At 36.6% G+C, this 15,490-nt stretch overlaps 1 protein-coding gene and 1 long non-coding RNA gene across 3 annotated transcripts in view; both read left to right on the forward strand.

The window, feature by feature from the left end:
• The first annotated feature begins 2,098 nt into the window (after positions 1 to 2,098).
• Positions 2,099 to 7,165, forward strand: LOC121303505. Of its 2 annotated transcripts, XR_005947809.1 has the most exons (5): positions 2,099 to 2,113; positions 2,831 to 3,052; positions 3,746 to 3,950; positions 4,219 to 4,333; positions 6,878 to 7,165. It is a non-coding gene; the product is annotated as an uncharacterized LOC121303505 (long non-coding RNA). The 2 variants fall into 2 exon arrangements; XR_005947808.1 differs by lacking the exon at positions 2,099 to 2,113 and having other exon boundaries at positions 2,690 to 3,052.
• A 4,995-nt stretch (positions 7,166 to 12,160) lies between these two features.
• Positions 12,161 to 15,490, forward strand: part of LOC121303536 (tyrosine-protein kinase JAK2-like) — a 21,618-nt gene continuing 18,288 nt past the window's right edge. The window contains exon 1 of the mRNA XM_041234292.1: positions 12,161 to 12,361. Coding sequence (XP_041090226.1) covers positions 12,161 to 12,361 — 201 coding nt within the window. The remainder of the gene's footprint in view (positions 12,362 to 15,490) is intronic.

Below are 15,490 nucleotides of genomic sequence, written 5' to 3' on the forward strand. Positions count from 1 at the left end.
AAGTCTGGGAAAATAATGCAAATAATGCTGTCAAACATAATTCCCTACATTTCATATAAGGAAATATTTACAGAAACTAGGTTGTTAGAAAATTTTGGCAGTATCTAGTTATATATGGTAAAAAAAAAAAAAAAAAACAAACATGTTTTTTATTAGTGGCCCTCAGAAGTGATGTCGGATTTCTTTTTTGCACCTCACAATTGTATCTGTCTACATTTTTTTGAATGGTGCATAGCATTAAATGGAAATGTTTATCCACTGAAAAATGTGGGCTACCATCGCTCTACCACACATAATAGTGATTTGTCCACCCCTGCAGCAGTGTCAGCACCAGTCTTACTAGTCCCAGCAGTAGCAGCACTAGTCCCAGAGTAATTTTAAGTTGATGTTTTTGCTGGGAGATTTGTTTAAAAAAAATGTGTCATGAAATTTCAAACATCATCCAAGGTGGGTCACTGGGTAAAAAGAGTTAGCGATTCACATTGCTTTGCAGTTTGCATGAATAGTCTCCAGGCTTCATGAACAGGATATGCACCCCCCATCTGTTTTTATTCCTAGCTATGCCCCTGCTTAATGAATATTGTGCACAATACCCTGACCGACGGCTGAAGTCTCCGCGGCAGGACGAAGCAGGCCCGTCTGCCTTGCCTTCCAGTGACTATGAGTCCAGCTGTGCTGAAGCAGGAAAGAGGGGAGCTCAGACTCTGAATAATAAGTACAAGTTAGTTGTGTTCAACTATCTCTAGTTTTGTTCTGTGCATATTATTTTTCCCTGTAAATGTATGTTATAAAAGTCTGTGTAATACACTTTTATAGGCTGCGATTTCTGCGTTTTATTTGAGACCATTTTTAAATGTGTGTAGGATCTTTATCTATACGTTTAGCTCCGCTGTGACCAAACATTGTTTCATTTAGAATGTTGGTAACTGTTGGTGAATGTTGGTGAATATGATAAAGGGGTTTAGCTAAACAAAAGGGTTTCTCAATGGCATAAAAAGTGTGTTTTTTTTTTTTTTAAGCATAAAGGTCGATTTCACCCATTCTCTGCTTGAATGGAAAAATAAAGATCGAAAAAACTCAATAAATTCTTTAATCAAAGTTAATAAAATGAAACGAGTGTGATATTACATGTACGGAATTAAAATATATCTTGTGACAAAGCTTTTATCTGAATACTGAATGGTAATGTAAGCCTATAGAAAATGTCTCATATTTGTCTAGAGGGGGCAGCCTGAAGGAACACAGAGCGTAATCTTTAGAGGGCCAGCAATCCCCCAAGGCCTGCCTCTCAGAGAGAGGGAAAGCCCACACACCCTTTTCCCACCTCTCCATGTCACTGCCATGCCTGACAGGCAGATCTATGAGACTGCTGGCCCCTACCTGCAGTACCATACATGCGCCAGACAGTCAGTACAGGCCTCCCCTGTTACAGTTCCATATTCATAAAGCATTTTCAACCAAAATCAAAAATAACCATTGCTTATAGGGACTTGTTAAATTAGCACATGAAAGATGTATCTGACATTACAACTTCATTATGTTGCTTTCTGATGTAGGAGGAAAGAATTCACACCAGTCCGTTGTCTTTGTAGTAGGGTAAAGCTTTTATTCACGAGCCGGGGGGGGGGGGGGGGGGGGGGGGGGTTTACACAAGTGGGTACAACACAAAACAAGCTCACTGATCCACAGGTTAAAACTCCTTTTATATCTCATTACAATTACAAATTCAGTCCTGGCCCCCCTTCCCGTTATTGGATAATTTCTGCTGCATAGGCGTGCAGTCCCAGTTACCATCCATTGATTAGTACCATTCTGCTGCAAAGGGCTGGTCTTCACTGTCAGGATGGCCGAGCTGTTCTAGGAAGTTCTTTCTTGTCCTTGAAGTTGTCTGACCCTGTTTCTTAGTGCAGCTTGTCACATACACAATTTCCTATTCTGCTCTAAGCAGGCAACCTGTGGTTAAGCTAAAACTTCCTGTTGCTGTTAAAACTACGTCTGTGCAAACAGCAGTCAAGCACACAATATTTATCAAAATTCCATATGCACTCTTCACTACACATTAACACTTGACTGATCTAAAATCCTACTTCACATTCCAATACCACTGATTCAGGTAAATATATGCTTATATATTTAAGCCTTCCATATGCCTTGTTTTCATCAGGTTCTACTTAAATATTTACAACTGCAAATTAAATGGTTTAATTAGTTTTCCTCAAGTTAGTTTAATGCAGAAAACTAAATATAGCTTTTCTGAATTGTTAAGTAAAAATCAAGCTGAAATAAATAGCCTGCTTTTACTACTTGTTTTCAGCACACATAATTTATTTGACTGATATTAAACTGTGTGGAAGGTTGTACAGCAAGCCTGGCTATTAAACAGTAATCTCTGATCAATACCTTTTTGTGGTTGTCTACTGTGAAGAGGCGTAGAGCCTGGCATTACAGTTATTTTTACCTCGACAGATTTCAAGGTCATCACAACTCTGTTAACTAATAATAGCTAAATAATAACTAAAATTATATTTAGTTAACTGTAATAATAAATACAACTAAAATTAAACTAATAACTATAACTAGCTATAACTAAAATAAAATAAAATCAAATCATAACTAAAAAAACACTGCTGCAAAAGTCTATATCTGGTACATATAAATCTGAAGACTTGCATCGCAAATTTTCAACCACGTCATAGATCTTTCACAGTTTTGAGTACGTGTGTATTGCTGTTACATGCATTGTTGTCTGTAATATGCCTTTCAAACTGCTCATTTCTTGTAAAGCCTATTTCGTAGCCCCCAATCTCTAAGATTAGATCTAATTTTATAGGACAACCCATCCACGTGGCTTGGCTGTAATGAACAAACAAATTGCCAACGAGAAGGATATATAAACAAACAGTGGTTCTAGGAGCCTGAAGAACTTGCAAATAAAAAAAGCATTTGGTATCGAATTCCAAAAGTTTCCTTTTCAGTCATGAAAAACATAATTCTTTTCTCGACTCTTGTTTTGCTTTTTCAAGTTGCATTATATACTTGCCAAACACAAAAGGTAAGTGATTTTATTATCCTTTAAAACTATAAGTCTTAAATTGGTAATAGCAATTATACAGTGTAATGTTCTTTAAGACTAGAACCGCCACGCGGGTCACCCATACATTTTTAAACTGCTTATGGAAATGAAAGGCATACTATCGGATACAACTGAAAAGTTGTATTCATGAACACCACATCTACCATTTGCAACGCAAAAACACCTTAGTTAAATGTAAAATTAAACATAATACTTTATTTTTATAATAAGCATATACAGCACTACTACAAACAGAGAAACAATATAATAAAATAAACATTTCAAAAGAAACGGATATGTATATTGCTCTATCTGAGTGCAGCTTGCCGTATTCCAACAACGGAAGAGTAATTAACATTTTAAGCGCAAAATGGGTCACATCGACCCGCATGGCTGTTCTAGTGTTGAACATTGTGAGAGAACACATTTAGTTAAGCAAGTAAATACATCTTTATTGTCAACGTTTTATCGATGTTTTCTAAAAACACCTTCATGTGTTCAATTTATATGCACAATAACATACACTAACCTATACATAATTTTTGTTGTACAGTAACAGTACTTATGTATTCACAATATATATCCTAAAGTAATGGACAGATCTGCCCTTCAGACTGTCTGTGTATTTTGAAATGATCAATCTAAGCCTGTAAGTAATCAATGTTGTTGCAGTGTAATTTGAAAGGAAAATGGAAAAATCAACTTGGATCCACAATGAATATTTCCAAGGGACAAAACAATGGAAACTTCACTGGCTCATATTTAACTAAAGTGACAAGAGAAAAGAACGTGGAAATTAAGATATCGCCCATCTCTGGAGTTGTACATAATTCTTCTGAGCCGATATTTGCTTTCCTTGTTAAGTGGTCTTTCTCAGGTAAAGCAATACTTTTGTCCATTGCACAGTATATCAGAAACTCCTAGCACTATGAGCACTTGTATAACTCCCAGACTTCAACTTGGAACATCTCAGAATCATAAAGCTTAAATTAAAATCTAAAAACATCATGCATTGTAGAGTTAGTCAGAAAATATACTTTAATGAACATGGTATCTTGTGTTTTTGTCTATATATATATATATATATATATATATATATATATATATATATATATATATATATTATTTTTTTTTTTTTTTTGCAGATTCTATAACAAGCTTTATTGGCCAGTGCTTTGATGACGACAAAGGTGAACGTCTTGAAACCATGTGGCTGCTCAGAGCAAAAGCGAGCTCCAGCGAAAACTGGGCGGCAACCAGGTAATCCAAAGACAGTCAAGCTATATTTGTAAGCAAGTAACAGGAGTATAAAGCTATAACAGTACATACTTATAAATGACGGTTCTGAGTTCTTTGCTATTTTTACATAAAATTACTTATTCCACCACTTGCCTTAGCTTCATTAACACAATAACTGCATTTTGTATATTCAAATACCTCTCTCTAGAATGGCCTGGGGTAAAGAAGAATATTTGCGTCCCTTTTATTATGTGTTTCTTCGCTTGGGGGGGGGGGGTTATCAAATTTCACTAACAATAAATACTTTGTATATTGAAACTGTGTCTCCAACTTTCCTGGAGCAAAATAGGTTTTATGGGTATAGCTACGATTTTGGCACTGATTTTTAGTACATTTCACGGGTACAAAAAAAAAAATTCATAGAAAGGTCACCATATAAATGTAGCTTTTATTATCTATATCTATATCTCTCGCACACACACACACAAAATCAGCATATCATTGTTTTTCTGAGTAGCAAAGTCAAATCACAGACAGGCAACGTGTTAAAGAAAGGGGGCCTCAAAAAGGTCAGAAAAAAGACCAGAAACAGATAAACCTCTCGTTTTACCTACAGTTTGCAGGAAATAAAAAAAAAAAGATGTTCAACGGCAGTCCTGAAGTATTTTGTTTAGCAATGTTTAGTTATAGAGAAAGTGAGCATTTATTTTCAACAGACTACTTGTAGACTACATTGTATGAAAAAAGTTTTTTTGAAGATGCAAGTACAATTTTTAGTGTAAAAAAATATATTATCAAGCGCTATACGTATTCAAAGATCACAACTAAGAGTTCACTATGAGGCGCCATTCAGGAAAAAAGTCATTTACTGTATCCCAAACTATACTGAAATGCTGCCGCATATATTGAATTTTATTTGCGCATGTATTTGTTTGCTGGCGTATATTGGTCATCTATTGGTTTTCTTTTGTATTTATTGGTTTCCTGAATCATCTACTGGTTTGCTGGGAGTATGTATTGGTTTACTGGGGCATCTATTAGATTGCTGGCACATAAATTGGTTTGAAATTTAAAAGTGGGCATGATTTGCTCAGCCTCTGGCCCTGCACTTATAAGCACAATTTATTTATTTATTTATTATTTTTTTTCCTCAATAGAATTCAATGTAATATTTCGTGTAAATTCTTAGAAAGTATCAGGGATCTTTACTTCTCAGGTATGTACAAAATGACCACGCAGAGGAAGCATATAAACGGATCTCCCCTTAAGGACCCTTACCTTTTCTTTCGTATTGTGTTATGGCAGGAGAAAAGTTGCACATTTAATTATCATTTGGGTAGATATAATTCGATAAGGCTAGCATAAACAAAGGGATCACGCATTTCACATATGAGAGAGTTAAGTGACTTCTGAAGAATTTTTGTGACTTTTTTTTAGAGTTAGATAGGTGTACTGGTACTGTGCAATCTCTGGACTTGGCACAGTTAGAAGTTACATCAAGACACCTAGAGAGTCATAAACATATCATTTATTGTTTTGCCGAGTGAGTCTCAGCAAACGGCAAACATAATTATTGTAAACGGTCTACTAAACTCATTGTATATTGAAATTAATTCCCTTGTAGAAAGCTTTTCTGAACAGATGTATCACTTCAATCCAGAATTAGAGATTTCTGGTTGTTCACATCAGAGCTGGTCGACCACGGTACAGGATGTAGTTACTGTGTTTCTGTTTAGACAGAAGAATTAATCTTTTTATGTATTGTACTATTTTAAATGGTTTAGTAAAAAATAAAAACAAAAAAAGTTAATATTACTTTGAAGTCTATTGAGGGAAAAATAAAAATAAATTGTGCTTAAGTGCAGGGCCAGGGGCTGTCCAAATCATGTCTGCTTTTAATTTCAAACCGATGTATGCCCCAGCAAACCAATACATGTGTCAACAGATCAATACATGTGCAAACAAAATTCAATATGCGCCAGCATTTCAATATAGTTGTGGATACAATGGTGTTTCTTTTTTTGCCTCATAGTTCACTGAGCTACAAAATACAAATCTCATTTGCTGACCTGCATAGCTACACAAATGCTGTGTGCTACACAACAAACAATTTACACATACTGACATATTTGTATTTTCAGTGGATGGCACTGCTTTTTTTTTTTTTTTGCAGGAAGTAAAGGCAGTGCCTAACAATGTGTTTTTACATCAATTTCCAAGATTTCACTGACTTTTGTTTAAATTAATGATTTCCGTGACAATTTATAGGTGTGATTTGCCAAATATTTTGATTGCAAATATTTATGGATTTACAGCATTTGTAATTGTATGGCTAAAGAGGATTTGAGCAAAAAAATGTTATTTTTGTAGATTCCAGTATATCCTTGTGCATGCTAAACCAAATATAATTAAATATTATACATTAATAGAATAGATTTTAAATTGTTAGAACATAACATTCGTTTTACATTTAGATGCATCTAGATTCCTGTCTAATTGTTCAGTTGTAAAACTGCCCAAAGTGACTTTTGTTGACACTTTATTTTCTCTCAATCTGTAAAACAGGGTTGGCAGTGATGTGTTTCGTCGGTTGACCTAAAGAAAAGGAAATTCATCAGGAAGTTCAAAGCGATTGAAGCGGCGTTATCAAAAAAGGCTGAAATAATTTGCTCTCCCTACTTTGTAATCTTTCTTATCATGAAATTTAAGCATACTTAAATGAAATCTCTCGCTCTCTGATCTCATTTGATTTGTTTTTCCATTGTTCATTAAATTTAAAGCATTAAAATACATGTATCCTGTGTTTATTTAGTGTTATGAAATAAACAACAGTGGTAATATTCCTAGGGTGAACAAAATTAGTTTGTATATTATTTTTTGAGCACTGTCTGTACAGAAAATGTAATCATTATAATAATAATGTACAGCTTCTAAGGTGACCAATGAACTTTATTCAGTTGTGTACATTACTTCCCATAGGCCTCTACACCTCTATGAAGTTTATAGGTTTGTAATAACTGCAAAAACCATGACCCTATCTGCACTCTCGAAAGAGTTATTAGCAAGTTTTGCATTTGACCTTTAGCAGAGGTCACAGGTAAGGACATTTTTTGATAAGAGCATATGTGGGTTCCAGAATGTGTTCATAGTAACCATGACTCTGCACTCTCTAAGAATTTATAGAGCCAGTTATGCATTTTACATCAAAAGATAGGTACAGTAATGCATTAAAGGTTGTAATCATTGAGTGAAAACATTGAGTGAAATCACATCAAATGAGTGTAGTTCATTTGGAAAACCCATGGCCAGGGCACCAAGGTCTATACTTCAGCAGATGGCGCCTATGTTAATATCATGTCTGATAATATTTGTCTGATCAAAAGGATGGCAGCTCCAACAGAAGGAAGCTCCCACAAACTGTGATATGGTGCAGTACATGCAGTCCAGACATTTCCTTCTCATTTTCAATGACATGTAAAAGCAACTCTACTACCCCCTGCTGTTAGTACACCATTATGCAACATACTCTTTTTTTAACTTATCCATCTACAGCAATTAGCTGATTTTTTTTCCAAACAGAGGGGGGACTGAGTTCAAATAAAACCATACCCCATTCTAATAAACAGAGAGGCACATATTTTCAGAGCATTTACTTAAGTTTTTAACACATATTTTTGAAAGATGAAAATTTAATAGAAATATATAAAACTGAGAAACAATCAACTTGAGAGTGCTTGAAAGGCATTACTTTAGTAAATGTTTAATGTCATTTTTCTAAATAGCCATTTTTTTCCTTTCAAATAATAAGTGTTAAAGACTAGAGTGAACTCTTTGAAAATATGGCCCTAAAATACCCTTATTTGGCATTGAAAAGGGCCTTTCAAAACTAAAAAGTTGCCTCTAATTCTATTATAATAAGTCTACTTTTTGACCGTTTGTCACCCTGTTTAAATTTCCCCTCAGATTGGTGTGTATACCTCAGAAATGTAAGCTGGTAACATTATCAGTAAACAACAAAAGGCAGTAAATCTGGTCAAAGCATTACCACATAGTTTTGAAATTCTGAAGAAATTATATATATATATTATATATATATATATATATATAATATATATAAATATATATAGATATATATAATCAGTTCTCAGTAATAAGTCATGCAACACAACCACCATATTGAGAAAAAGATTACTATTACACAATCTGGTCAGTAAATGTGGTCAAAGCATTATATATATATATATATATATATATATATATATATATATATATATATATATATATATATATATATATATATACACACAGTACTGTGCAAAAGTTTTAGGCAGGTGTGACAAAATGTTGTAAAGTAAGAATGCTTTCAAAAATAGACATGTTAATAGTTTATATTTATCAATTAACAAAATGCAAAGTGAGTGAACAGAAGAAAAATCTACATCAAATCAATATTTGGTGTGACCACCCTTTGCCTTCAAAACAGCATCAATTCTTCTAGGTACACTTGTACACAGTTTTTGAAGGAACTCGGCAGGTAGGTTGGCCCAAACATCTTGGAGAACTAACCACAGTTCTTCTGTGGATTTAGGCAGCCTCAGTTGCTTCTCTCTCTTCATGTAATCCCAGACAGACTTGATGATGTTGAGATCAGGGCTCTGTGGGGGCCATACCATCACTTCCAGGACTCCTTGTTCTTCTTTACGCTGAAGATAGTTCTTAATGACTTTCGCTGTATGTTTGGGGTCGTTGTCATGCTGCAGAATAAATTTGGGGCCAATCAGATGTCTCCCTGATGGTATTGCATGATGGATAAGTATCTGCCTGTACTTCTCAGCATTGAGGAGCATTAATTCTGACCAAATCCCCAACTCCATTTGCAGAAATGCAGCCCCAAACTTGCAAGGAACCTCCACCATGCTTCACTGTTGCCTGCAGACACTCATTCGTGTACCGCTCTCCAGCCCTTTGGCGAACAAACTGCCTTCTGCTACAGCCAAATATTTCAAATTTTGACTCATCAGTCCAGAGCACCTGCTGCCATTTTTCTGCACCCCAGTTCCTGTGTTTTCATGCATAGTTGAGTCGCTTGGCCTTGTTTCCACGTCGGAGGTATGGCTTTTTGGCCGCAAGTCTTCCATGAAGGCCACTTCTGACCAGACTTCTCCGGACAGTAGATGGGTGTACCAGTGTTTTCTGCCAATTCTGAGCTGATCGCATTGCTGGACATCTTCCGATTGCGAAGGGAAGTAAGCATGATGTGTCTTTCATCTGCTGCAGTAAGTTTCCTTGGCCGACCACTGCGTCTACGGTCCTCAACGTTGCCCATTTCTTTGTGCTTCTTCAAAAGAGCTTGGACAGCACATCTGGAAACCCCTGTCTGCCTTGAAATTTCTGCCTGGGAGAGACCTTGCTCATGCAGTATAACTACCTTGTGTCTTGTTGCTGTGCTCAGTCTTGCCATGGTGACAGTAAACTGTCTTCAGCAACCTCACCTTGTTAGCTGAGTTTGGTTGTTCCTCACCCAGTTTTATTCCTCCTACACAGCTGTTTCTGTTTCAGTTAATGATTGTGTTTCAACCTACATATTGAATTGATGATCATTAGCACCTGTTTGGTATAATTGTTTAATCATACACCTGACTATATGTCTACAAAATCCCTGACTTTGTGCAAGTGTACCTAGAAGAATTGATGCTGTTTTGAAGGCAAAGGGTGGTCACACCAAATATGGATTTGATTTAGATTTTTCTTCTGTTCACTCACTTTGCATTTTGTTAATTGATAAATATAATCTATTAACATGTCTATTTTTGAACGCATTCTTACTTTACAGTATTTTTTCACACCTGCCTAGTGTCATCACATATTATCCATATATATATATATATATATATATTATATATATATATAATATATATATATATATATATATATATATATATATATCTTCAGAATTTCAAAACTGTGTGGTAATGCTTTGACCACATTTACTGACCAGATTGTGTAATAGTAATCTTTTTCTCAATATGGTGGTTGTGTTGCATGACTTATTACTGAGAACTGATTACAGCAAATGCTGTATGTGTTTCTTAAGGTTTATATATATATATATATATATATAATATATATATATATATATTATATATATATATATATATATATATATATGCTGTATTTCCTGTTATGTGACTTTTTTTTTATAACACACTCTTGCAACATTGCCCGCAAGTACAAAACAGTTGCATTGCCCTTGTAGTGCCCCTGGATTACCAAAGAACATTGCTTGGTAGGGATACAGTAAATGTGAATGTAAGCTTTGACTAAGTATGGCTATATACCATTTTGTGTTCCTGTTAGTTTGAACCTCCTGCCATTCAATCTTTTATAGTGTTTAATATATTGTTTATTTAATTCCATGTTTACAACCCCCACAATCCCATTATGCCCATAGAGATACTTTGTTTTGTTCCTTAAAGAGTAAACAGCAGGGTTCTGAAAAATACAGCATTACACATCCCCATGTGTTGCTACAACTGTTTAAATAATGTACCTGTAATTTTTCTTTCCATTGTTAACATCCTGACAACATTTTACATGTATAACTTGTTACAAAGCTCTTTTCAAAATAGCCGCTCTATTGCACTGGGGTATGAGAGCTATCCTCTAATCGAAAGAGCGATTTAAAAAAAAAAAAGTTCTCTGGCTTTTCAGTTCCTTATAGGGTGACCACCCGACCTGCATTCCTAGACAAAATGCAATCTTAACATTTAACTATACCAGTGTAATATGAAAAACCGCACGGTTTACCACTTACCGCTTTCCGCTTCCACTCCCGGTGTAATCAGACCTTTAAGGTCGAAGTCACAGCACTGATAGTGATACATCGGTATGGCAAAGTGCCCACCCCTTGGTATTTATTTATGTATATGTTTTCATTTTGTATTATTATTATTATTATTATTATTATTTATTATTATTATGTTCATGTGCAGATGGACGAAAGCCGTCCAACATTGTTATTTATTATTTGAGATGACGTTTGCATTTGTGTTATGTTTATTTTTTTAAAAAAATCATGTGCAGACGGTCACCTGTATAAAAACCGCTCAGAGGAGAGTCGTGAGGAAAGTGTCATAGGCGAGACGTGACTAAGTTTGTGAATCAGAAATAACAATTGCTAGATGTGCTGGTGTATTAACCAGCACAATACTTGTTAGAGTTTTGTTTTTTTGTTTGTTTGTTTGGCCAATGTGCCCTTTTGTTTTGTGCCTTTTTGTTTGTTTAAATCTTTTATTTTTCATTCAATTAAAATACGAGTTTGCTGTTTGCCCATACTATCCTTCTTTGTTTTGTGTTGCTTCTTCCTGGTCTGTGACGTCACCACAGCTATATACTGCAAACACTCTTTTACATATGGTGGCCTGCTTGGGAAAAACAACGACTCCAGGAGCCTGACCAGGAAGGAGTGAAGTGCAGTTTTTTTTATTATTATTATTTTTGAAAAAATTAAGGTGGGGAGAAGGAGCAGGAAGAGAATGGGGAGAGGAAAGCTGCAACAGCAACCGTAGCATCAGCAGGAGGAGGTCGGGATGACGGCTGAGATGCCTTTGTGAGGAACCTGACGGTGGAGTTGTGCAGGGCGTATGGGCACACGTTGGCCATCTGTCCAACGCAGTATGAAGAGGAGGAACTAGCACCTGAGTGGGAGGAGCCTGTGCATCCAGCGCTCAGAAGGGGGGAGCCCATGCATCCAGCGCCCAGAAGGGGGGAGCCCGTGCATCCAGCGCCCAGAAGGGGGGAGCCCATGTGGCCACAGCCGATAAGGGGAGTACCACAGGTCCAGAACCTATGTCTCCAGCAGTGGAGGAAGGGTGCCTGCTGTTCCTGCATCAGCCAGCAGAGGATGTATGCCTGCTGCCTCCAACACCTCCACTGGCAAAAGCAGAGCAGGAGGAGCTGCCTCTGCCTCCACCACCTCCATCGGCAAGAGCAGAGCAGGATGCCTTCAAGTCGCCGCCCAGGGATGACTGCACGTCACCGCCCGGGGATGTCTGCCTCACTCCACTCACAATTGGCATTATTATTTATTATTTGAGATGACGTCGATGTTGACCATGTATAAAACCCAACAGCTTTCTGCACGAGAGTCGTGCTAGATGTGCTGTTGTATTAACCAGCACGATACTTGTTAGTGGTTTTTTTTGTTTGTTTGTTTGGCCAACGTGGTCTTTTTTTGTGTCTTTTTGTTTGTTGAAATCTTTTATTTTTCATTCAATTAAAATGTGAGTGCAGCAGCGCTGTTTGCCCATACTATCCTTCTTTGTTTTGTGTTGCTTCTTCCTGGTCCATGACGTTACCGCAGGTACGTATTGCAACGGTAAAGGAGTTTTTAAATATTAAACCTACAGTATCAGATGTGTAAATAGATATAAATAGAAGATTTATCTTCCAGCAGGACAATGACCCCAAACATACAGCCAAAGCCACATGGAATGGCTTAAAAACAAAAAGGTCAATGTCCTGGAGTGGCCCAGTCAAAGCCCGGACCTCAATCCAATTGAGAATACGTGTAAAGAGTTGAAAATTGCTGTTCACCAAAGGTCCCCATCCAACTTGACGGAGCTTGAGCAATTTTGCAAAGTAGAATGGGCAAAAATTGTAGTGTCCAGATGTGCAAAGCTGGTAGAGACATCCAAATAGACTCATGGCTGTAATTGCTGCCAAAGGTGCCTCTACCAAATATTGACTCAAGAGAGTGAATACTTATGCAATCAATTCTGTTTTGTATTTGTAATTAATTTAGAACAATTTATAGATTTTATTTTTCACTTTGACATTTGGAATTTTTGTGTTGATCAGTGACAAAAACTCCTAATTAAATCCATTTTGATTCCATGTTGTAACACAATAAAATGTTTACAAGTCCAAGGGGGGGGGAGCCACTGTACTTCTAACTCGGGATCCTTTTAGATCAAGTCTTAATATTTATTTCAAATAAGATACATGACTGCCAATCCATTTAAACTATACATTTGTTTAGCTCCCAGAAATACAGAAGCAGTTATAAGACTTTAAATTGTTGATTCAAGTATGTTTTTCCTTTTTTTACTGAGCTCAGCAGCTTTCTCCAGGAAGTTAGCTACTGAGGACTGACACGTAAATCAAAGAGTTGCCTAACTATGATAAGGACCTGCCACAAGTCGGGTCAGCCTGACCTTTCTCTGCATGCTTTTACACAGACTGTACATACCTTATATTTTCTACTGAGTGTGCAGGCCTATTTGAAACAGAGTACATACAGAGTTACTACGATTACTGACAGGGTTTTCACTTGATACCTGCAAGACACTTGTACACGTTTGGCAGAAACATCCTCGTCACATTCTAGCTTACTCAAATGAGCCCATGTCACTGGTAGGGTGACTACCTTTTCAAAATGGAAAAACGGGACATTTCTTATGCTGTGGTATGCATAATTTTTTGCCCTCGAAGAGCGCGTGGGGTGGGGTGGGGGGGGAGCGGGGACTCAGGGGTAATGATTACTTGTAGTGATTGTGAGAGTAAAATGATTAGAAATGGAACCAGCATAAAATATTTGTGAGCTACTTTTTCCTTTAAGTCTGTATTTCAAATAGGTTTATTTGTAGCTTTGGACTATTTGGCTGTCACTGTAGTTGATGTTCTGTCACGATGGCAGCGCGCTGTGTTTATTCATTTTTAAAAAGGGAACTCAGGAAAGAACAGAAATGCAGCACTCTGACTGAAACACTTTACAGCATGTTGATGCAGAGTCGCTATCGACATGCGATGAGATGCTGGTGTGGTTCAGTTGTGTGTACCATGTGAAAGTTTTCTAGGGGCGTGCCTGGATATATACATACTTTCTTTTTATTGTTTTAACTGGCGAGCGAACGAGTGTAAGGTATTTCAAAATAATGTAGCAGGGGAGGTACTATGATGTGCTATAAACAGATATGCTATGGTTTGACTGTGATGCTAAACTGTAAGATTGCACTGTGTCTACGAATTTGGAACAAATGCCGTCCTGCAGGCATTAAACCCGGGACCGGGACCTGATCCTTACATTTCGGGACTGTCCCACCCAATTAGGGATGGGTGGTCACCTTAGTCACTGAATGACCACTTTCACAACCCACACATTCAATTCTTTTTACATCCCGTGTGTCTACATTCAAGTGTGAAAATGACATCCCTTCAGGACTATTACATTCAAACAGAATTCGGCAGTGTCTGACTAAGTGACCTGATCAGGGGTAACTCATCTCAGCCCTTATCACATCTTCACTTGTCACATCCGCACTTTAAAAAAGGATTACGTTCAACTGCTCTGTTCAAAGTTAGTTCTGTACCTTGAACAACGGTTCAGGCTCTAAATGTTCTTTTCTTTTTTTTTTTTTTTTTAAATCGAGCATTAGTTAATCGCCAGATCAATGACATGACAGATAAACCAATCGGAGCGGGGAATTTGTTTTATACTTTACTACAATGGCGCCGGCGGTATTTAATCGAACACAGTAGAAAGTTAATAAAGGTGCGTTATTTTATTTATTTTTTATTTCCAACTGATCAATTAGCTAACGGTATTGTGAGGGAGCCCATTCACATGGTACCGTCTTTATACAGTGTGCGATGCATTTGTACTATTTTAAATGTATACCCTGACATGATTGTTGTTTTTATTAAGTCAGCAGAAAGCCGTGCTCATGTTTATATTCTGTGTAAATATTTAGGCCACCAAGTTTATTTATACGGTACTACTGTATATTGATTGTATAAAAATAATAATAATAAGTCTTGAAGACAAATACAACACTTGCAGAGTGTGAGTGCACAGGGTAAAGAAAAACAAACTAATCGTTTTTATATTTATGTGTTTTGTTCTGTGCATATTATTTTTACCTGTAAATTTATGTTATAAAAGTCTGTGTAATACGCTTTTATAGGCTGCGATTTCTGCGGTTTATTTGAGACCATTTTTAAATGTGTGTGGGATCTTTATCTATACGTTTATCTCCACTGTGATCATTATTTCATTTAGAATGTTGGTAACTGTTGGTGAATGTTGGTGAATATGATAAAGGGGTTTAGCTAAACAAAAGGTTTCTCAATGGCATAAAAAGTGTGTTGGTTTTTTTTTTAAGCATAAAGGTCGATTTC

Source organism: Polyodon spathula, chromosome 33 (genome assembly GCF_017654505.1).
Source record: "Polyodon spathula isolate WHYD16114869_AA chromosome 33, ASM1765450v1, whole genome shotgun sequence".
NCBI lineage: Eukaryota > Metazoa > Chordata > Actinopteri > Acipenseriformes > Polyodontidae > Polyodon > Polyodon spathula.